This window comes from Phyllostomus hastatus, unplaced genomic scaffold (genome assembly GCF_019186645.2).
Source record: "Phyllostomus hastatus isolate PE091 unplaced genomic scaffold, TTU_PhHast_1.1 phas_contig_495, whole genome shotgun sequence".
Lineage (NCBI taxonomy): Eukaryota > Metazoa > Chordata > Mammalia > Chiroptera > Phyllostomidae > Phyllostomus > Phyllostomus hastatus.
The window spans coordinates 7782285-7805510 of record NW_025333895.1 but is presented as its reverse complement, the minus strand read 5'-3'; the positions used below and the strand labels follow the sequence as shown (position 1 = coordinate 7805510).

Below are 23226 nucleotides of genomic sequence, written 5' to 3'. Positions count from 1 at the left end.
CCACAGACCAGCAGGGTCCAAACCCAGAGCCAGTGGCCAGGGCGCCCCGCTGCACCCCTCTCTCCCTGACGCCCTCCCCTCCCCCAGCTCCCCTCTGAACCCCTGACTCCCACCCTCCTCTGTGGGTGCCGCCAGGGGGCGGGCCAGAGGGGGCCCTGAGGGTCTCCGGGGGAGTCCGTCGGATGCCCTTCTCTCTGGAGTCATGGCCGGGACAGGCCGGTCTGGGTGGACGCCCCTCAGCCGAGCCCCTGGTGCTCCTCACGGGCCCCCCGGCCCCCGGCACACGGTCTGGGCCCACCAGAGAGGGCCCACCAGCTGCCCCTGCCTCTCCACTCAGGCGTGGCCCCCACGGGCCCTTATGTGGCCCCGCTGGGCCCCTCCTGTCTGTGCCGTCACCCCCACCCTGGCGGGCGGTCGTCTGCTCCTCCACCCCCAACGGGGCCCGGAGCTGGGGGATGGAGGCAAAGACCAGGAGGCTGACTCGGCCAGCGCCCCCCACCTCTGCCGGACCCTGCCAGCCCCTTCCCCAGGGGCCCCCAGCCCCCCACTACACCCTCGTGCTCCACCTGTGCCTCACAGCAGCACCCCCACTACCCATCCACGTCCCTGCCGAGCCGGGTTTGCTCCCAGACCCCCCCGGCCCCTCCCCGCGCCCAGCACCGGAACCCCGAGTCCCCCCCAAGCAGGGCGAGTGCTGGGGCCAACCCCTGGCCCCTCACCCAGAGGCCGCGGACCCCCGTCCGGGTGGCACCCAGGCCTCGGAGGGAGGCGCGCCCCACGCGGGAGGAGAGAAGGGAGAGGCCGCGGGTGCGGACTGGGCAGGGCAGTTGAGCCCCCAGGGCCAGCGACGGAGCCTCCTCCTCTCAGTGTTCCGGGAGCTGTGGCGGCCTGCCCCCCCCACAGCGCGGGTCACAGGTTGCCCTTCCCTGGAAGCCGGTCTGAGGCCGCGGGTGTCACACGGGCCAGTCCTGGCCGGCGCCACAGAGGAGCCCCCTCGGGAGCTGCCAGACCCCGGGGCCTGGCCTCGCCGCCCAGACTGGCCTGGCCCAGGGCGGGCTCCTGGCTCCGCAGGCTCGGCCCCGGGTCACGGGGCCAGACGCGGCCTGTCCCTCGCCTGCCTGGCCGCTCGGCAGCCCCTCCTCGCCTGGGGACAGGCAGTGACGGGGACAGACCTTCCCCATGTGCTGCGGGGGGCGGGGGAGGGGGTCGGGCAGCAGGTGCTGTGACTCCGGAGGAGTGAAAAGGTCCCCGTCTCCTCCCCTGTGAGGCCCGGCTCGCGGCCCGGTTTCGGGGGGGCGCTTGGCGGGCGGCCCGCACCCCTCCGCACAGAGGGTGCCAGCGACCAGGGCCGCCCTGAACCCGTGTCCCGATGCCAGCCTGCACCCGTCGCCCGTCGCCCGGAAAGATGGCCCCGGAGTCGTAAACCCACGGGTGAGGCTGCGGGACACACCTGGCCGATGCCCCCCATGCACGGGCGGTGGGCCGAGGAGTGACCCTTTGCGGGGACCCCCCCCGGCGGCCCAGCTGTGACTTGGGGCCCCGTGGGGGAGCCGGTGACCGAGCTCACAGGAAGCAGCACCTCTGGAGCCGGGGCCCGGAGGAGCCAGGCGGTGACGGTGACGGTGACGGTGACCAGGCCCTGGCGCTGGACCGGGAGCTGCCTGCAAACCGGCCGGGGCCCCGGCGAGGGCGGGGCTCAGTGGGCTCCTTCCCAGGTGTCCGCTCGCTCTCCCTCTCGCACTCACTCACTCGTGGGTTCCTTCAGCAGGAGGCTGGGGGTGCGGGGGGGCGGGGCGCTGGGCACACCGGAGGGGCTGCTGCCTGCCACCCACTGTGGGGCCGGGAAGGTCAAGAGCAGGTGTGCCGCCGGCAGGCCCGGTCTCGGAGCCAGAGGCCGCAGGGAGCCTGGCCTCATATGGCCCCTGGCCCCGTCCCAGCACAGTCCTCAGCCCGGGCCTCTCCTGGCCTCTGAGCGAGCAGCTCTCACCGGGCCGGTGAGGACAAGCCGGGGGCCGGGCAGACGGGGAGCCACCTCCCCCAGCCCTGCCACAGGCGGGGCCCCTCAGAGGGCTCCAGCCAGCCCATCCCTACGAGCAGGGAGCAGGTCCACCAAGGCCGGAGCCCGGCCAGCTCACCCGTGGGGCCTGGGCTTCCAGAATGTTCAGGGGCCCAGGCATCAGCCCTGCCCCAGGCCCGGACGGCTGGAGTCCGAGCAGGCCGGCCGCCCGCCTGTGTCCAGGGTCCTGCCCGCACCGGGGAGACCTGAGGAGGCCCCCTTCTGCGCCCACCCCCCACCAGGACAGGACCTGCAGCTCTCCAACCCACGGGCCAGGGGCAGGCCACCCAGGGACCGTCAGCACAGGGACTCCTGGCAGGGGCTACAGCGCAGAAGGCCTGTGCCGGCGGTTAGCTCCAAACGCAGGCTGGGCACCGGACACATGGGGAGGGTGGGCCACCCGGCAGGCCACAGCAGCGCGCACTCACATGGGGCCAAGGTCAGACTGCCTCCCTCCCCGGGCCTGTCGCCGCGGCGGGCCTCTGGCAGGTGCCGGAGCTCCGCCCACGGGGCTGTGGGGCCAGCGGGCCCAGGCCCAGCCACCAGCCCAGGCCAGCTATGCTGAGGCCGGGCAGCGCCTGTGACCAGCCCAGCTGGGTGCGGACAGACTTGTGGCACAACCTGCCTGCCCTGCACAGCCCCGGGTCCTGCAGGTGGGTTGGCAGGGCCGGGGCTAGGGGCCCAGAGGATGGGGGAACTGTGGGGTGGGGGGCACTGGGGCCAGTGGGGAGCACGAAGGCTGCCTCGCCCCACCACACTCAGCCCAAGCCTGCAGGCTTTGCTGTGAGGGGCTGGTGGGGGTGTCAGCAGAGACCCCTGCTCGGGACCCTCCTCCTTCTCCGTGTCCCCCCAGCACCTCCCCAGTGTGGGGGGTCTGGGTCTACCTCGAAGGGTAGGGGAGTGGAAGAGGCGTAGCGAGGCTGTCCCCCAGCCCTGGCCCATGGCCGCAGTGCAGCTTCCCCAGCCACTCGGCTCCAGGGTAGCCCCCCAACCCCCGCACCACAAACCACCACCCCACCGTGGGGCACCCTCCTCAGCACCTGGGAGACCGAGGACGGGGGCTCGGGGGGCCGGGCAGGGCGGCCAGCGGCTTCTCGGAGCAAGACTGCCCTGGCCTGGGGCCCGCGGACACAGTCTGAGCAGGTCCCTGCTCAGGTGCCCTGGGCTGGGGGACCTCCGTTCTACATGTGACCAAGGGGGACACCGAGGCCCCAAGCCTGGCCCCTCAGGCCACTGCAGACCCCCCATTTCCTGCCACAGGCTCTGACCCGCTGCCGTGGGGGTGCCCTTCACATCCGCCACTGCGCCCCACGGCACGGGACCAGGCCGGGGAGACCGTGTGGCCCAGCCTCGAGTCCCCGGCTGCAGGGAGGCCGGCGGCAGCGGCTGGAGGCACCGGTGCCGCTAACTGGTGAAACTAGCCATCAGGCCCCGCCGGGCAGTCCCAGCGATCGCCGAACGCGGGGACCTGGCTGCTCCGACAGGCTCCGGTCCCCCAGGCTGACGCCCGCCCTGCGTGCGACCTGGCGCCCAAACCAGGAAAACCCGGGGGACGGGGCAGCCCCATTTTGCCCCGCCCACACCTGAGGGTCCGGACCCGCATGGCCAGCCCGGGAGGGTGGAGGCTGGGGTCCCAGCAGTCTGTCCCCACATAGGCCCCAGGGTGGGGTCCCCATCCTCACCCACGGCTACCACTACCGGGGGTCCCGGCGCAGCTGCCTCGGGTCCACCCCATCTCCGACTCCCGGGCTGCTCCCCGGGGGTCCACCTGCCTGAGTCCCCAGCCCTCAGAGCCAGCAACACCCATAGGGGTGCTGGCGGGCTGCACCTTGCCCTCGCCAGCTGCAGGGGGCCCAGTGGGGCCGCCACCAGGGCCGGCGTGGGCCCGAGCCACCCTCCTCCCAGAGGGCTGGCGGGAGGACACTCGTCTGTCCCCGCTGCGGACCCCTCCCCTGCAGGACACTTACTGAGACAAGGAAGAGTCCAGGCTGAAATCTTCCACAGGAAGCCTGGGGGCAGACACCAGGTGGGCGGGTCAACGTGGAAGACGGACGGAGGGACAGAGGGCCCGACTCCTGGGCCAGGCGGGGGCCCAGACAGGCAGGGTCCGGGCAGCAGGGGGTGCCCACGCGCGCAGCCCGGAGAGAAGCAGCAGCACGCCAGGGCCCAGCGCATGCACCCCTGCCGGGCCGACGGGGTCACGGACGCCGAGATGACCCACCTCCAGTCCGGTGAGCAGGTGCGAGCAGGTGCGAGCAGGCACCGGTCAGCAGGCCTGGCCATGCTCGCTTGTCCCTGCTCCGCCCCCCGCCCCCTCAGCCTGCCCGGGCACCGAGGGACCCCGGCGACCGGGAAAGGGCACCGTGTGCCCCACTCTGCACCCAGGGAGCTGAGGGCAGCCAGGGCGGTCCCCGAAAGGACCCCTGGCCGGATGAGACGGTGGGGCTCCTCTCCTGGAGCCCACTGACTCCCCCACTCCCCTGCCCCGAGGAACAGGCCGAGGCTGGGAGCCGCCTCCAGCGGGGCCTGCAGGGGGCTGGTGGGAGCCTGGGGTGGGGGCTGGGCAGGGTCTGCTCCTCCGGAGGACTCCAGGGCCCCCTGTGCACCCTCAAGGCCACCCCCCGCCCCCCAGAAGGGAAACCAAGGCTACAGAGGAAGGACCACTGCCTTCCTGAGGAGGCCGCAGCAGAGAGGAGGGGCCAGCCTGCCTGGAGGGGTCACAGGCGCATGCCCACCACAGAGCCTCCAAATCCTGGTGCCTGGGTGGGTGAGGTCTTGGGGGGTGCAGTGTGGGGCTCTGTGCAGGGCAGAGAGCCTGGGCCACTGCCGCCCGGCGTCCCTGGGAGCTCCTGGCAGATTCTGTGTGTCTGTCCGGCTCCAGTTCTGTCTCCCCGGCCCAGGCGCTGCCCTGGCTCCGGGTCGGGGCGACAGCTGCACCAAGGGGCGGCAGGCGCCTGGCAGAGCCGCAGCCCGCGGCAGCGGGACCAGGAGCTCACCCAGGGCCGGTGGGGGGTGCTGGCGGGGGAGAAGACTCGGGAGTGGAGCGTGTCCAGGCGAGGGTTGCAGGAAGTGGGGGGGTGAGGTGGTCCCAGCGCCATCCCCTGAATGCAGGACACCGGGCAGGTGGTCATGGGGGCTCTGTCTGTCGCCGCTGCACTCTCACAGGCCTGAGGTCACGGCTCACACGTGACGCTGAACACGGGGGTCCTGGAGAGGCCCGTGGCCCCACGCACATGCGCACGAGGTCCCCGTTACCGAGTCTGGGTCCTGCCTCTGGGGCTCGTCCCCTGCTGTGCCTCTCCGAACCCCAAACTCATCCCCCCACCAGCCATGACCCCCGATGCTCAGACCCCAGCTCCGCACCCCAGCTCTTTCTGCACCCCCTTCTTCTCTCCCAGGCCGCCACCATGCCTTCCAGCCTCCTCCAGGTGTCCCCTCCCACAATCTACGAGGGAGCCCCTCACCAGGGCCGAGCCCAGGCCTGGGAGAGCGGCGGAGAAACCAGCTCTTCCTCTCCAGCCTCACGGCCCCTCCCTCCCCCGAGTCCTTCCTTCCTTCCAGGTCAGTGCGCCTGGCGCTGGGCCCCAGCAGGTGTGAGGTTGTGCGCAAGGCCACCAGCTCCAGGTTGTTGGGGACATGGAGGGGCCCGGCACAGCCCTAACCCACCAGGTGCTCAGTACACGGCCGGCCGCCCCTGCCCCCACACTGGCCCTTTGGCTCAAAAGCTTTCGCATGATGGGCTTCCTTACCTGTACCCCAGGCCACACTTTCTAACCAGCCCCCCAGCCCACCCCACACTGTGGGGCAGGGGGCAGAGGAAAAAGGAGGGCCCATGCGCTCCCAGCTGGGGGAGTCCAGGCTGGGAGATGAGGAGACTGACGCTGGCCCCCTCTGCCCCGCCCCCCCCCCCGGCATCCAGGAGGTGGGGTGTGCGGCCTTGGGGCTCGGGCAGGGCGTCTCCCCACGGCTGTGTCCCTCCGCTCGCTGCCCCCTCAGCAGTGCTGAGGCCTGGGGGCTCTGGGCTGCCCTGGGGACCTTGGGCCTGGTGAGCCATGACTCTGGCTGGCTCCAGAAGGCGGCCGGGCCTGCGGGACAGGGGCAGCTGCAGGAGCTGTGGCTGCCAGCTCCTGTGACAGAGGGCACCCACCTCCCTACTCGGGTCTCGCTGGAAGCCCCATCAGACCCGTGTTCCTAAAGCGCAAACCCTGCAAGTCCCCCTCTGCTCAGGAACCTTCTGTGGCTCCCAACTGCTCTGTCTACAACAGGCCTCCAACCCCTGGGGAGAGCGGGCCCCAGGGCCCCAGGCGGCAGGAGGCTGTGGATGGCTCTCGCCCCTCTGCTCTGCGAGAGGAGGCTGACCAGGGGCTGCGGGAGGGCTGAGCGAGTGAGGCTGCCCAGGCAAAGGGCCAGCACAGGACAGGGGCAATGGGGGAGGGCTTCCTGGAGGAGGTGGCCCCGAAGCTGCAGCTCCCACACTGCACTGCGGGCTCAGATGCAGCCGGGGCAGCACCTGCCATCCCTGCGGGAGCGGGACCGTGCAGGAAGCTGAGCCCTTAAGGGGCCAGGCTGGCTGTAACCAGAGCCTCTGGAGGCCCTGCCCAGAGGACCCAGGGAGAAGATGGAGAGGAGTCTGGTCCCCGAGGCCTATTAGAGGCACTTACTACTGTCCAGCCTCGGCCTCCTGGGCCAGTGGGAACACGCTGGGTACCAGCTTTCCCCAGGGGGCTCGGAGGAGCAGGAAACCGGGTGTGAGGGTGGCCGGGTGGGAGGGGCAGGGGAGAGGCTCCCCGGGCACCCTGGGTCCGGCCATCTGCCTGGCTGAGAACCTGCTCAAGAGCCTGCCAGGCACAGGTGTCCGGGCCCACACCAGGGAAGCCCGGGTCCTGGGCTCCGGCCACAGGGGAGGCGCCGGCTGCCGTGAGTGCCGCGGCTGAGCCCCAGGGCCCTCATCCGCGCCGTGGGGGTGCCGGTCCTGCCCGCCCACCTGCACTCACCGAGGGGCCCGGAGTGGGTCGCCAGGCCCGGCCCAGTGGGCTGTCCCCAAAGGGACCTGGCTCCCATGGGGAATGGAGCCCTGGCCCAGCTCCAATCTGCTGGGCAGCCTTCCGCCAGCCTCCTGGCCTCCCTGGGCCACCTCTGAGTGGGGACACAGATACCCGCCCTGCCTCTTCCAATCCGAGCAGCTTCCGTGGGGCCACTGTGAGTGTGGTCTCCAGGGGGACCCGCTCCCGCTGGGGTTGCGGAGCCACGGGGACCAGCCCCCAGATCCCGCTCCCCTTCTCCCCTCTGGGCTTACTGCCCAGCCCACTGCGCTAGCCCCTAAGAGCAGGAGAGAGGGAGACCCACAGGGTCCCCAAGGCAGGCTGGAGACACACTGGGGGGTCTGGGAGCTTAAGTGGGGGGTCCAGGGGAAACTCGGCCGACCGCCCCCGCCCGTTCCCGAGGCTGCAGGCGACGTGCAGTCCAGCGGAGCGCGTGCAGGACGAAAGCGCCAGGATGCAAAAGCCCCTCCCAGCGGCGGTTGTGGTGGCGCGCGGGGTCCCCGGCCCGCGCCCCTACCTCTGGCCCACGTCGCTGCCCACGGAGCCCCCGCCACGGGCCGGCAGCAGCGGGCTGAGCCCGTGCGGCTCCTCAGGGGCTGAGACCCCGGCCGGGGGGACGCCCCCGGGGCCCGCCTTGCCCTCGGATGGCGAGCGCGGCAGCTTGGCCCGCGCCATCCTGCGGGAGCGCACGGCGGCGGCGGCGGCGGCGGCGGCAGGAGGCGGGAGCTACCATCGCAGCACCACCCCGCGCCCTCCCCGCGCCGCTGCCGCAGTGGAACTGCCCAGGGTGGAGGGGCTGGGAAGCTGCGGGGAGGCGCCCCCTCTACGGGGGCGGGCGCCGAGGGCGACCTGGGAGACCCAGGCTCAATACCGCGCCCCACCCCAGGAGGCCGGGTGCGCCAAGGACGCCCCTGGGGGAGGGGGTCTCGGAGCCCCGCGGCTGTCAGGGGCCGCCCTGTAACGGAAGTAGTAGCAATAATCACGACACTCAGGGCGCTGGAGGGGAGGGAGGGAGAGTGGTGCGGTGACAGCTGGTGGCTCTTAGCCACTCACCTCTGCAGGCAGGACAGCCCGAGAGGTGACAGAATGCTGGGTGCTGGGCCAGGTGCCCAACTTCCAGCCGCCTGTGGGTCCTGGGGACCCAGGTGGCGCTCAGGATGGCTGCCCAGAGCCCTGCTCACCGCCCAGCCCTGACCAGGCTGGGTGGGTCCCCCCCTCCTACCCAGTGGGACACTGCTGTCCGTGGGTCCTCCACCCCACAGACACTCGGGGTCCCACCTTCCCCCCATTTTCTACCCTCAAAGCCGCCAGGGAGCCCACGGGGGCAGCCACTTCTCCGTGTCCGCACAGAGCCCCGGGCTCAGTGCCGGCATGAGGTGCCAGCCTGGACCCCGCTCTGTGGACGCAGGGTGCCCTGTGGGACCAGCCCCGCCCAGCTCACTGCACCCAAACTCCAGCCCACGGCGCGGGGGGCTTCTGTTTGTTGTGCAAAGTGGGGAAACCGAGGCCCTGCTGCCCGAGAGGAATGGCTGCCCCAGGAGCCGGAGGCAGGACGGGGAGGAGGAAGGAGGACTCTGGCTGAGGGAGCCTTGGCGCTCGGCCGCCTGGTTCCTTCCATTTCCCGGACGGGGCCGAGGTCGGGGGGAGGCGAGGGGATTTGCTCAGGCAGCCGCTGGCAGGTGTGAGCACCCGGAGGACCAGGCTCCGGGCGTGCCTGCCCCGCAGCCCAGCTGGCCGGAGGGACCGCCTCAGCAGACCGCCACCCCACCGGGGACTGGGGCTTGTGCAGGGTTCGTGGGAGGAGGGCGGCTCCCTGCCCAGCCCCCGCCCAGATGTGGCTGAGTGAGGAACGTGGTCGTGGATGCCGCCGGTGGCCTCGACAAACGCTGACCCGTGCACCTCCCTGACCAGAGCTCATGTCCGTACCTGCCCCAGAGGGACGAGGTGTGGGCACTGGCCGGGCCCCTGCCTGCCCCTGGGCAGAGGGGGCCGAGCAGGAGTCGGCCGCTCCTTGCCCTTTCGGTGGGATGGCTCGGCATGGCGGCTGCGAAGACAGAGAGCTGGACACGCCCTGTGGCGAGTGCGGAGCACTGGGCCAGCGGGGCCGCCGGCGCGGGCTGCACCCTGCATGGCCCGGTGGGGGGAGGGGTGCGGACCGCCAGCTGCGCCGCTGTCCACACCCAGGAAAGGGGCCGGGCGGCAGGGATGCCCACCGTGCGGCCGGGAGGTGGGGGGAGCTGCGAGAGGCTCCCAGATGCGGGGCTCCGGGGGACCCAGGCTGCACCAGGAGGGCAAGGGCTGCGAACTGCAGCCAGCCTGGGGTGCCCAGGCACGACGCCCTGAGCGCGTGAGAGCACAGGGGCCCGAGGGCCCCCCCCAATCCTCGGGAAGGCCCAGTGTCCGGCCCGTCCACCACGAGGGTGGTGTCTCTCCGGACCCTGGCTGGAGAGAGTGCTGTCCGTCCTCAGGGACCGATGGCGACCGAAGTCCACGGTCATAGTCCGATGACAAAGTAGGACATCCCACGTTTTGTGGGGAGGGGTCTCACGAACGCTGTGGGTGACACGCGAGGAGGGGGCACCGGGTGCCTGCCAGCGCTGGCTGCGTGTGGCGGGGCGGTTCAGGTGGCTGCGACACGGCTCAGACTCCGTGGGTTTGGAGCATGATCTTCGCTTCTGTCACAGAAAGTCAGGTGTTCCCCGGGCGGGGAGGAGAGGCAGCCCCCCAGTGGGGACGGAGGCCACGGCGTCTGGTCGTGGGCCACCGTGAGGCCTGTCCCGCAAGGCCCCCGGGCCTGGCCCCCGAGCTGACGCAGCACTCCTCACACGGAGACCTGCAGCTCTGAGGCCGCGCTCAGGGTGGGGCACTAGAAAGCACATCGCCTGCTCCTCCGGCACTTAACCCTCCTGTCGATGCTGCCTGCTCCCTGAGCCCGGCAGCCCCGAGGGGCGGGGCAGCAGGGAGTGGGGGGTGGGGGCTCGGCGTCTGCCGAGTCAGTGCTGAGTGGGACTGTCAACCCCCCCACCCCCGCTGAGGAGGGGAGGGCTGGAGGGGGGCGGGGAGGGGCCAGGGTGAGGATGTGGGTAGGCAGTGACGCCCTAAAATTGAGATGCAGACAGGGAGGGGGTGGGGGCGAATGGGGTGAGAGACATTCTCCAAGCATCCGAGCCGACAGTGACGGTGGGTACAGAGGAACAGGACTCAGCCTCGGAAAGGAAGGAAGTCCCAGGGGACGGGCCTGGAGGACGCCGTGCTGAGTGAGGCGACACAGGAGGACGTGGATTCATGGTCCCGCTCCCACACGGTCCCTGCGGGGGGCGGACCCGCAGAGGCAGAGAGCCCACGGTGGGGCTGGGGCTGGGGGCGGGGCTGGGGCTGGGGGCGGGGCAGGGGTGGGAGTGTGGGTCTCATGGGGACCGAGCGTCCCTGTGGGAAGATGGACGGTCCTGGCCTGGAGAGGACAGTGGTGGCGGCTGCACAGCGGCGTGACTGTCCCTGCTGCCGCTGAGCCGTGTGCGCCCCGAGACGGGGTGGAGAGGGTCAGTGTCACGTGTACTTTTGCACAGTAAAGCGGTTGGGAGGAAAGGGAACCCAGTGTCCAGCAGGAAGGGCTGGCTCCCGCTGGCCTGAGCAGCGACAGCGACGACGGAGAGAACTCGGTGGGTGAGCTTCCCGTGGCTACGCTGCCACGGCGCCACGAGCTCGGTGGCTCGCACACACGGACGCCCCACCTGCCATCCTGGAGGAGAGCCCGGAAGGCGGAGTGTGGGCGGGGCTTCTTCTGGGGCCCCAGGGAGGCCGGTTCCCGCCCTTCCGGCTTCCGGGGGGGGCGCCGCAAGGCATGGCGGGGCCTCGCTCGGGTCCGCCTCCCCGTCTGAGGACCCCCCAGGACCCCGGGGGGGGGTGCCCGCCCCGGTGACCCGGGAGCACATCCCATCTGAAGACTCTCCGTCGTCACATCTGCAAGTCCAGAGGTCGGGTTCAAGACATGGGCGTCTTCGGGGGGCCCCAGTGAGCCTGCGCAGCCCCGCGGGTCGGTGCCGGAGGCCCGGGGGAGGAGCCCAGGAAGAAGACGCGGTCGCTGGCTCCGGCTGTGGCTTCCTCGCCCGGAAAACTGGGCGCCGGGGAGAAGGCGCCGGCCGCGTGCTGCCCGTCGGCGGGGTGAGGCCGCAGCGCGCGCCAGTTCTCAGGGCGGGGCCGGCAGCCCCGGCAGAAGCCAGGGGCTCACACTCACGCAGGGGATGGGGGGACCAGGGCGGGACAGGCGGATGTCCGAGAGCGTGGGGCTCCGCGAGGATGCTCCGTGAGCGGGACTGGTGTTCACAGGTGACGGTCCCCGTGAGCCAACTTGGGGGGGGGGGTAACTGCTCGGTGGAGGGCTGGTCTGTGGTCGAGACCCCAGCGGCCCCTCCGGCCATCTCTCACGGAGGGACAAGCAGGCCGTGAGGGACATGGGGGCAGGTGGCACTTTAAACGTGCTCTTGCTCACATCATCCAGGCTCCGCCCTCCAGGCCCTCAGGCCCAGTTGCGAGGATAACTGGCGGCAGAGGGACACGTGAATCCCCCTCGAGCAGGCCCGCAGGCCCGCGGAGGCGGCGGGACCCTCTGCGGGGCAGGAGGCCTGCGCCTGCGCATCTCTGCTGCGTGACGCACGAGCCCCCAACTTCGCAGCCTCGAGCGATGGTGCGCGGCCTCCCGGTGCTGCAGGTCAGAGGCCGGCACAGCGGAGCTGGGTCTCTGGCTCCGGGTTTCCGGGGCCCAGGTCGGGAGCGGCATCGCGGGGCGAGCTCTCGCTGCGGCTCCGAGAGAGGTGGGCCCCGGGCTCACCGGCCGGTGCCAGGGTTCAGCTCCCGGTGGTTGGGGCCCAAGGCCCGCCCTTCCTGGAGGTCTGCTCAGCCCCTAAGGGCAGGCGGCCCCTCGGTCCTTAAGGCTGGCACCGGTGTGTCGCCTCCCCGTGCCAGCCGGAGCCTCGGCTCTGCGCCAAGGGCTCTGATTGGACGGAGCCCCGTGGGCAGTCTCCTCCGGGCAGGCTCAGGGTCCACTGGCTGGTCACCTTCATCGCACGGTGAAGTCCCTTCTGCTCGGGGTGAGAGTTTCGCGGCTTCAACAACAGACCTGCGTCGTCTCGCAGACCGGAGGCCGAGAGCTGAGGTCCGGGTGTGGGCAGCGCTGGCGGTCCTGGCCTCCCCTTGGCGTGGGGCTGAACACCTTCCCTCTGTGCCTGTCCCAAGTTTCTTCCTCTTGAGAAGGACCCCGGGCACACTGGAGGAGGGCCCCCTAGTGACCTCCACTCACTTCAGACCTGGAAAGAGCCTATTTCCAAGTTGGGCCACATTCAAGGTACAGGGGTTGGGGGGATCCAGCATACGAACTCCCGAGGGGTGCAGCCCAGCCCCGACACCTGTGAGCACGTAATCCTGGGGGACATGTCATCCCGTTTGGTCCTGGGGCCACACCAGCCAGGAGCCGGCCCAGGGTAAAGGAGCAAGTGACGGCAGCTCCCCAGACGCAGCACGATGCTTGGATTGAACAAGCTGGAAGGGCCCACTGGGGGCCACGGGTGGGTCTCCCCCACGCCAGGTCTGCGCTGCGCCCCCTGGAACGCCCAGCCCTGGACTCCCCACACCCAGGGACCCCACTAACTCTCCGGCGGGCTCTCCAACCACCGGGCACCACCGGGGGCTCCCTAAGCTCTGGGCAGGCCGGGGGGGGGATCACCTCCTCCCCTCCCCAGTGCAGGGCATGTGTGTGGGGGCAGCTGGCCTGGCCACCAGCCCCGAATTCCTCCCTGACGTTTGCTTTCCCCTAAACAGCTGTGAGATTTCCTGGCAATTGGGCGTCCTGCAGTTGCCACGACAACCGGCCACAACGGAGCGGCTTGGACCACAGAGACGTATTCTCCCACGGTCTGCAGGCCAGAAGTCCAGAATCGGCATCGCGAGGCTGAGGCCCAGGTGTGGCCGGGCTGGCCGCACTGCGTGTCCCCCCCAACCCCCCAGGCTCTGGGGAGGGCCCCTCCGGCCTCGGTCAGTTTCCAGGGGCCCCTCTGTGCTAAGTCTCCCTCTGCCTCCCTCTCTGTTCTTCTTTTTAAGTTGTGGTAAAACATCCGTGAGAAAATGTACCACTCCAACCCTTCTTGCCTCCCTCCTAGAAGGACACACGGGATGGCCTTCCGGGCACCGGGACACCCTCCGGTGTCAAAGTCCCTAACTGGGCCCAGGCCAGTGCCGCTCAGTGGGTCCGGGGCTCGTCTTGCAAAGTGAAAGGTCACCGGTTCGATTCCCGGTCTGTGGGTTTGGTGCCCGGTCAGGGCGCAGACGAGAGGCAAGCGGTCGATGTTTCTCTCTTTGCTCTCCCCTCTCTCTAAAAATACATAAGTGAAAAATTTAAAACTCTTTCACCTGACCACCTCTGCAAAGTCTCTGCCACGTAAGGCCACGTGCACGGACTCCGTGGGTTAGGACGATGACATCTTTTGGGGCTGTTACCACCTGGCTGTCCTCAGCTCCCCTGGGTGCCCCTCCTCCTGCCCAGAGAACCCAGAGGGTAGGTGGGACGGGGTGTCGCAGCCTCCCAGGCATTCCAGCCGCCGCCGGGCCCTGGGGGAGTCCTTGGCCACCCGTCCCTCCGAGAGGGCACGCAGGCCGGGGGTCCCTCTCCCTGCTCCCAGGCAGCCCCCCGTCTAGGACCTGGTGAGTCTCTGTGGAAGGGGCCCCCAGAACAATGGCAGAACAGGGGGGGCGCGCAGAGGCACAAGCGTCAGCACCCGGTCAGCCAGGCAGAGGGTCTGAGGCTCCGCGGGAGGCGGGTGGGCGGGCCAGAGGACCCCCGGGCCCGTCAGCAGCCCAGAGGGGGGCACTTGCTGAAGGGCCCCCTGACGCTGGAGGGCGGTAAGGAGGGAGGGGGGCCCCCTCGGTGAAGGCTGTGATTGATGGTGGTCTCGCCACTACGGTGCACACCTGAAACTAACACAGAGGGATACTGAATGTCAGCTGTAATTGAACAATAAAATTTAAAAAAGGAAGGGGAACCAGGGCTCAAGCACCCCACGGGCTTGGGGTGAGGGTGCAGCCAGAAGGGATCCCTGGGTCTGGAAGGGACTGAGACGTGGGGGCCTGGCTAGGGCCCCTCTGGGCTGGGGGGCTGTGGAGAGGGGCTGGGGTTCCACACCTGTCCCCTTGGCCTGTCTGTCCCCTCAGCCACCCCCCGCACGACCTGCACCCAGCCTGGGCCTCTGCCTGCTCCAGACGCCCTTGGCTCCTCCTGCACCCCCGTCCCCCCCCCCGGACCCGCAGGCCTTCCCGCACCCTCGCCGCCCTTGGGGGCTCACGGGCAGTGACCCCACTGGAGCTGTGTCCCTTGGCTGCCCAGTGGTGGCCTTCCTGGGCTGCCGTGGGGTCGAGGTCGCGAAGGCAGCAGGCAGGCAGGCCCCGCCCCTTCCCCCACCCTGCGTGCTCGGGCTGCAGGGGACTGGCCGGGAAGGTTCCCGTGGCCGGGCGGGAGGGGGCCTGAGTTCCGGGGTTTCACTTTCAAGCACACCGGCTTGCTTTCTTTTTTAAAAGATTTTATTTATTTATTTTTAGAGAGAAGGGAAGGGAGGGGAGGGAGAGAGGAAGAGAAACATCAGTGTGTGGTTGCCTCTCACGCGCCCCCAACTGGGGACCTGGACCACAACCCAGGCACGTGCCCTGACCGGGGATTGAACCCTCGACCTTTCCACCCATCGAGCCACGCCAGTGAGGGCTCCAGCACACTTGCAGCCAACCCAGGGCCGGCCCGGAGGGCAGCCCAGCGGGAGGAGGACAGGCTGCATTATTCTCGGACGGTCCTGGCCGGCCGAGGGGCCCACCGACAGGGGTGGTGCCCGCCCCGCAGGCTCAGGGTGCCCCCACAACCCCACGCTGGGGTCTCCCCTAGCAGCCTGACACGGGGGCAGACGCTGCACACGGGGACCCTCGCTTCTGGGGCCTCCCCACCACACGTGCGCCCCCTGGCGGGGGTGTCGCGCCCTGAGGCTGGTGTAACAGACTGCTGCAAACCGGGGCCTTTGGACAACGGATTTATTTCCTCTCCGCTCGCTCTGAGGCCGGAGTTCAGAAGCCAAGGTGGTCCAGGGCCACGCTCCCTCTGGGGGCTCCGTTTGGGGGAGGGTCCTTGCCGCCCCTCCCAGCTCCTGGGGGGCCCATGCACCCCCGGCTCATGGCCACATCACTCCAGTCTCTGCTGTCGTCACACAGCTTCTGCATGGGGCCCCTTCCCTTCTTACAAGGACCCCGGCCCGTGGAAGAAGGGCCACCCTCATCCAGGACCACCTCATCGCCAGAGCTTTCCCCTAAGAACGCCCACAAAGACCCTATTTAAAAAAAAATTATAATTTTTAATTAATTAATTAATTAATTACTTTTAGAGAGGGAAGGGAGGGAGAAAGAGAGAGAGAAACATCAATGTGCGGTTGCTGGGGGCCGTGGCCTGCAACCCAGGCATGTGCCCCGACCGGGAATCGAACCTGTGACACTTTGGTTCTCAGCCCGCGCTCAACCCACTGAGCTAGGCCAGCCAGGGCAAGACCCTATTTTTTAAAACACCACACACCTCCTCCTGCTGAAGGCCCCCTGGTTAGCTGTGCGACCCCGCAGGGGCCCCTCTCCTGGGGGGGGTCACCCCGTCAGCCAGGTGACAAGCCCGGTCTGAAGAGGAGAGGGCGCCCCCGACAGGCCCTCGGGCTGAAACTGGAGCACAGCTCGGTCCCTGCCGCCCAGTGACAGTGTCCCCTCAAACCCACGCCGTGACGCCCATGGTGGCGAGAGGGGGTGGGGCCTGAGGAGGGGCTCAGGGTTAGATGAGGTCATGAGGGTGCACCCCTTGACGGGATTCCTGTCCTTACAGGTCACCGGCGCTCTCTCTGCCCCCTCCCCGCCCCCATGCACGTGCCTTGTGAGGACGCAGCCAGAGAGCGTCCCAGACCTGGAGCGGGGCCCTCCCCAGCACCCGCCGGCCCAGGCTGCTGGTGCCCCGACCTCGGTGGCCAGCCCCCAGGCCGTGGGCCTGCTGTCTGTCGGGGAGGCCCCGGGCCGTGGGGCTGTGAGACGCGGCCGAACACCGTCGCCTCCCCCTGGCGAGCCGAGGACACCACGGTCACACGTCAACGGCCCCTCCGGGGAGCAGGCCCACCTGTCGATGTGAGCGCAAAACTGCCAGTCATTTCTGTGACCCCGGAGGGCGCTGCCCACCCCCTCACTGAGCTCAGGAGGACTTTGCTTTGGTGTCATGCACTCGAGTCCCCCCGGGAGGCGGGCTCCGGGGCAGCGAGGGGCCTGCGGCACACAGGCCCCAGCCCCCTGGGGGGGTCGCCCGCCCCACCATCCCTGGGTCTGGGGGCGGGAGGGGGGCCGGACGTGGGCGGTGCCAGGACAGGGACGGGGAGGACAAGCCCAGACAGGCCCTGAGGGGTCAGGCGTGGGCCGTGGGCTGGGCGGGAAGGAGGGGGCAGCCCCCCGCCCCCCACCATCCACTCCAGGGCTGGCAGCGCTCTCCAGCCCGGCTCAGCGGCGCCGTTCTCAACCATCGCAGGTGAGTGGCCCCGAGTACAGGCTGTTCCTGGAAATGCCCCCCCCCCCGTGCAGGGCCTCCATCCCATGGGAAGAGCCTGGCTCCGTCCCCAGCCATCTGGGACCGGGGCAGCCGGATCCACTTCTGCTCAGAGGTGGGGGCGGGCAGCCTCTGGCCGAGCCCCCGGCCTCTCCGAGCCCAGGCTGGGGGGCGGGGCCGGAGGTCAGGAGCAGGCCCTGCCCGAGCTGCTGCCTCCGACAGCGCTCCCGCCGGGCCGGGCGGGGGTCTGTCCTCTCGGCCCCACGCCCCGGGCACAGTGGGCCTGCCTGTCCTCCCGCTTCCCGGCTCGCTGTGTGGAACAACATTGATGTTGCTCAACTCCAGGGGAACTCGCCAGCCCGAGGGGCTCGGGGACAGAGGTGGAGGGGGCTGGGCGCTGCTGGGCTGCTGGCCGCCCTGTGCTCCCTGCAGCGGGGCGCCCCCCAGTGCCGGCAGCCTGGGCCCCCGCTGCTGCTCCTGGCCGGCCCACCCCCTTGGCCTGGGAGGGAGCCAGAAAGGGGTATGGATGCAGACCCTGGTGTGGCCTCTGCCTGTGGTTCTGGGACCTTCCAGACAGCTGGGCTGCGTGCAGGCCAGGAGGGCAGCGGGTCCCAGGATGCTGGCCGGGGGGCGCCAGCGGGCAGGCCCCGCCCCCCCACCTGGGGCTCGCCCACCCCAGCCTTCTGGTCATTGTTTCCTGGTGGGGGACAAGCCCGTGGGGTGGCTGCCAGGTCCTGCACCTCACAGCACAGAGCTCACCCCCCGTGCCCCATGGCCCCTTCCTGAGCTGGAGGGGGTGGGGCTGAAGCCTCTGTCCCTGTCACAGACTAGGGGCCAGTGGTGACCAAAGCCCTTCCCCTCCCCTCTGTCACTGCTGCACCAGAGTCGCCCTTTTGGGAGGTGGCGGTTGTTATCCAACCCCCAGGAGGTTTTGCAGCCTGGCTGGGGGCTGCCGCCCCTGAGCCGTGGAGGAGGCCCTCGGACCCCCAAGTGGGTCCCCGGGGCCACATGCTCGGGTTGCCAGGTGCACAGGAAGGTCAGTGCTGACCAGAGGGGCCAGGGCCTCCCTGAGCCGCTCCTGGGCGGCAGGGCAGCGAGCTGTCCGCACAGGACACTCCGGCCCCGGCCCTCTGCTGCCCTGGGAGGCTCTGCCCGCCCCCCACCTGGCTCCCAGGAGAGGCCGGGCGGCCTCCTCCGCCCACGTCGCCCACGTGGGCCTGGTCCTCCCCCCAAGGCCACGGGCATGAAGCTGTGGCGGCTGCAGGCTGTGGTGACTCACGGCTGTGGCTTTATTTCCCTGGAGAACATTTGGAAACCAGTGATGGGGGTGGGGTCCAGCCATGCAGGATAGAGGGGGGAGGGGGGAGACCTGGAGGCTCTGGGGGTGCACAGTGCAGGCACCCAGGAGGCGGCCTCCGACAGCTGCCCCTCCCGCCGCCTCCCCCTGCCCCCCGGGGCTAGGGTAGCAGCTCGGAGCCCGGCTGCAGCCCCCACGTGTGTCCTATGTATGGGGGTCAGGGCGCCCCCCAGGAGCCCCGTCCTGGTCTCCCTCACTGCCCACCCCGTGAGACCTGGGGGAGCAGCCTGTGAGCACAGGGGTTGCAGCAGGGCTGGGCCGACCACCCTGGGCGGAGAAAGTTTAAGGAAAGAGACACGTCCCTGTGCAGCGAGTGAAGAGGCGGCCCCTCTGAGGTTCCCCAGCCCCTGCCGGGCCCCGCGGCCCCCAGTGGAGCTCTGAAACCCCTTCCAGAACCCACAGTCCCCACCAGGCCCCAGAACCCTGCCGAGCCTGGGCCGGGGGAGGGGGAGCGGACACTAGTGGGTACGGGGTTTCCTCCTGGGGTGATGGAACACTCTGGAACCAGACAGTGCACAACGTTGTGAATGCGCTAAAAGTCCCCTGCGGTACATTTCGTGTTTTATGTCAATAAAAGCCCCAGGCCACAGGGTGTGGGGCATCTCGGAGGGTTCGGCGCCAGCCCCCCTTCCCCCGGGGTCCGGGTGGTCCCGCCCAGGCAGACACGGGACGCCCACTCCTGAGAACCAGGGCTGTGTCACTCTGATGGCCTCAACCCGGTCACCGGTCTTTGTCAAGGCACCCCGAGCCCACGGGGCGCGGGGGCAGAGGCGGCTGCCCTTCCCGGAGCCACACCGGAAGAGTCTCCGGGCCGCTGTTTCCAGGAATTGAGCCGGTCCTAGCGTCCTGGCGGGACAGGCACCGACCGAGGGGCTGGCGCTGCCGTGGGAAGATGCTGACCGCAGCGCTGGGCTCAGGGAAGCCCCAGCCCTGCCCGGCGTCCCAGGAGGGCAGGGGAGCCCGCAGCCACGTCCACCTGTCCCCACACGGGGAGCCCAGCCAACTCTCCCCTGGGTCACGTGTTCCCGGGTGGGTCTATTTATGGCCGCAGCGCGCGCCCGACACGACGAAACAACCTCGCGGGACGGAGCCCCTTGACCCCGAGCGGTGGGGACGCTGGCCTCCAGCCCCGCCCCCGCCGAACGGGACTGCGCGTCCTGTGAGGTCCGCCAGGCTGCCTCGCGCGCACCGGCCTCACGGGCTGACCTTCCCCACGGACTCGCTCTCCGGGGCACACTGTCACGGGGCTCCCGAGAGTCCTGACAGTCTGCACCCCTCCGCGCCCTGCGCCCTGCGCTCTCGCGGGACCGCCCCGTTGTTAGGGAGACTCAGGGCTCGCCGGCCCAGCCCCCCACGGCGCGCTGCCGCCGGGAAAGCGCTCCCCTCCGAAGCCGCCGCCGGCTCCAGCCCGGGAGTCCTTGGCGCTGCGTCCCTGGCAGGCGTCAACGCGCCTCCCCCGAGGCTGACAGCGGGAAGGTGCTTACCCGAGACAGCTATTTGGGGAAAAGGCAGAGGGAAGCGACGTTTCTCCCAGCCTCCCGCCAGCCCCCTCCGCCCGGGGAATTATTCCCGAGGGCCGGTTCTGGGGTCCTTCACAGAAAGGCTCAAGTGCATTTGGCTTGCTTCTGCCCAGGAGAATTTGAGGCGAGGGAGCGTTGTCACCCTCAATTAAGTGACCACAATAGGAGCTTGAAGGACACGGTCGCTTCATTAATAATAAATGACCACCAGCCCTCGGCCAGACTGAGAGAGTCTCGGCCGCTAGGGTGGCCCCAGCCCTGGCTTGTCCCCCAAAGAACAGGGCTGCGAGCGGGCCCGAGGGGCTGGGAGCAGACCCGGGGAGACGCTTCGGCGCGGAGCACCCCGTTCCATCCCCCAGGCCGCCTCCCCCGCCCCTGAAACTTCTCCGGTCCCAGCGGCCGGAAAGTTGAAGGGCCCCGCCGCTTCAGCACCGCGGACAGCGCCGCGCGCACCGCGCAGACCCCGGCCCGCCCTACCTGTCGTCGTTCTGGAAGTACTGGTCGCCTAGCAGCAAGTCCCGGAAGCGGTACCGCGGCGGCAAGGGCAGCACCTCCGAGTCCAGGTCGCTCATCCTGAGGCTAGCGGTGTCCAGGAGCACGCCGTCCCCGCGGCTGCCGTCCCCAGCGCCGGGCTGCCTGCGGGCACACGCCAGCGCTCCCTCAGCTCCCGGCGCGCCTCCGGCGGGCCTGCTGCGCCCCACTGCCCCGCGCGCCCCTGCTAGACCCTGCCCCGCCGCGCGGCGCGCCCGCCCCGCAGCCTCCTTGCCTGCCCTCCTGGCCCCAGACCCACGCCCCCCCCCGCCCCCGCACAGAACCCCCTTCCTGCACGCAGACCCGGCCCCCTGCCCCGGCTGACCCGCCCCTGCCAGCGCCTCGGCCACCGCGCCCGCCACACCTGCTGGGCTCACTCCGAGGCACCTCCAGGGCACGGGTGAGTTTCGTCACCGCCGACTCAGGGGCGGGCAGGCGCCCACACCACCCCTGAGCCCCCACCAGGCCATGCAAGCCCTCCTAGAGCTGCCCCCCACCTGGCAAGGCTACCCGCTCTGCCTCCCCCAGAGTCAGGGCACCCGCCTCCACCCCACAGGCCCCCTCTCGGACCCTCCTCCGCCGCCTGCCTCTGGGAGTGGCCGGGAAGTGGGAGGCACTCCTCTGTGGCCTCCCGGGGGCCGGGCAGCCTAAGTCAGACCAGAACCTGAGAGTGGGCGTCCGTGGGGGAGGGTGGAGCCCTCTGGGCCAATGTCGCCAGCCCCCAGAGCTGAGACTCGGCCGTGGTGGGGCTGAGGGCTGGGGCCAGACCAGGTCCCAGGAGGGTCCTTCTGATCTGCAGCCTCTTGGGGTCTGAGCCTCTTGTCTTCCAGGGCTGTTTTGCTGTCCTTGGCCCGTCCCCACGCCAAAGTGAGTTTTGGCTACAGTTACCCATGTGCGGCAGGGGGGACGGGGGCCAGCAGGGCCACCAAGCTCCCAGCTCCCGGCCTCCCGGTGCAGCAGTGCCCAAGCCCCCTGGACTTCCGCACCAGGACCTCTGCCCACTGCCCCCATCTAGAGGGTCGCTGCTCGCCCCTCACAGCACGGCAGCCACTGCACACCCATACCCTGGAGCCCAGCTGCGGACTCGGGCAGACCCCAGGGCTCCTGGTCCTTCGGCATCAGCTGACAGTCCGGGCGAGCCCAGCTCAGGCCACCCCTCAGTGCCGCCCCCCACAGCCCTAGCTGGTGCCACGAGGAGGCAGACCCCCATGGCGGGGAGCATGCCAGCTAAGACTCTTCAGTGTGGGGGGCCCTGGAGGGCCTTTCGCAGGCCCTCCAGGGGGGCAGAACCAGCGGGGGGAGAGGGGGGTTCTCCACCCTGTCACCCTGTCAGGCCTGCCCCCCTAAGGTGGGGGACAGCAGGGGACCAAGGAGCCATCTCAGCCTCCTGGCAGGCTGCTGACCACACGCTGAGTCTGGGCTGGAACGGTGCGGGCGGGCTGTGCCCAGAGGCCGGAGTGAGGGCCACTCACCTGGAGCAGGTGGGCCTCACTCTCTCTCGCAGGTGGGCACCTCACAACCCTCCTCTCTCTGCTCAGGCCGGGAGGGGCAGGCACGTTCCCTGAGCCCCCCCACCATCCCTGGGCCCATCCCTGGCCCCCCCCATGTGATGGCACCCCCATCCCACAGCCCCCGGGAGAGGCTCAACAACTGCCCCTGCCCACAGCTGTTTCCCAGGTCACAGGTCCAGCCCCAAGGAGCTGGCAGCGTTTGAAAAATAACATTTTCCTAATTGCATCAGCGTGGCTGGTGTTTTTCCTCAGTCACAAGCTGGCTGGGCCGCGGGGAGCCTCACAGCCGGGGGCGGGGGCTGTGTTTTCCTGGCTTGGCCCCTTTGCTGCTGAAAACCCCTTTCCAAGGCCCCTGGCCCGGGCCCTGGGGAAGGCCATCGCCCCCACCCCACCTGGAGCCTCTGCGGGCTTTCTCCTGGCCTCCAGGCCCCGACCTGGAAGGGCTGGCGGCACCTCAGAGGGCGGGGCCTCCGTGGGCTTGGGGCGGGGGCACGGGGGAGGGAGGGGTCTGGGAGCTGGAGGCCTGCAGCCCCCCTGGGATGCGGCCTGGGGCGGTAACCAGGGCACTGACCCCTCCGCCCTCGCCCTCCCAGTGTGGCTGCGACACTGAACGCCGCAACCAGTGCAGGGGGGGGAGCAGACGCCCCGAGTGCATGGGCACATCTGTGGACGCAGGACGACCCTGTCCATGGACCCCATGGATGTGGAACGCCCAGCACGACCCTGCTCTGAAGGGTCACCAGCCCGGGGAGGCCTCGCCGGGCGCCCAGCAGGCAGACGAGGAAGGCACAGACCGTCCCCACCGCTCGGTGACCTTGGTTCAGGGGGTGGTGGGGGTGGTTCAAGACCATGTCTCACCCACAGGGCCACACGAGGAGACCGAGGGTGCGTCCCTTGTTACTGGACCTGAGAAAGCCAAGGGACCGCCTGCACCTCCCTGCCGAGTGTCACCTGTCCCTGAGCAGACCTCGGGGAAGCGGGCCTGGTCCTCAGCCTGGCACGTGACATCCTGAGAAAGGGGCCCCCTCGCCCTCCAGGCTCGCTCTGGGAGCCCAGAGCGGGTGCCGTTCAGACCGATCATCGGGGCCGGGGTGTGACAGGGGCTCGGCGCCTCTCCTGAGACGCACTGTTCAGTGGTCCACACTCAGGCCAGACCTTCCAAGGAGCCTGGGAAGCCACAGCCGACAGGGAGACTGGGGGTGCGTGTGTGCACCATGCGGTGTGCCTGTGCACACGTGTATGTGTGTGTGCACAGCTTATCCCCCGTCCCTGCCCAGGGTCCAGGTGAGACCCGCAGACACGGCCGTGTCATGGGGTTGGGGCAGCCGGGCTCTGGGCTTGGTGCCCAGGAGAGCGGGGAGCTACCAGGTGTCCCTCTGGCCACGACAGAGCATGGCGTTTCCTTTCCACGGTAATTAAACAGCCGCAGTGAGGCCGGGGGGCGTCTCTGGGGAATGGGTTTGGCACCCACCGCCACCTCGGAGACGCACAGGACCCAGGGGAGAGCTTGGAGGCCTCACCAAGCCGGGTTCAAACTGGAGTCGTCAAAACTGACACTTCTAGCACCTTCCTCCGCACACCGGGCAGGCCCAGGGGGCAGGGAGGAAGGGCTGGCCGTGG

The 23226-nt window shown here is 69.8% G+C and overlaps 1 protein-coding gene across 4 annotated transcripts in view; it reads right to left on the bottom strand.

Moving 5' to 3' along the window:
• Positions 1-20140, bottom strand: part of KCNT1 (potassium sodium-activated channel subfamily T member 1) — a 43540-nt gene extending 23400 nt beyond the window's left edge. For 2 of the 4 annotated variants that reach the window (XM_045846458.1, XM_045846459.1), the window contains exon 1: positions 20042-20140. In XM_045846458.1, coding sequence (XP_045702414.1) covers positions 20042-20136 — 95 coding nt within the window. In that variant the 5' untranslated portion in view covers positions 20137-20140. Of the gene's footprint in view, positions 1-2484; positions 2534-4023; positions 4066-20041 lie in introns of those variants that run through there. The other 2 variants (XM_045846461.1, XM_045846460.1) reach the window with 2 other exon arrangements.
• Positions 20141-23226: the final 3086 nt, after the last annotated feature.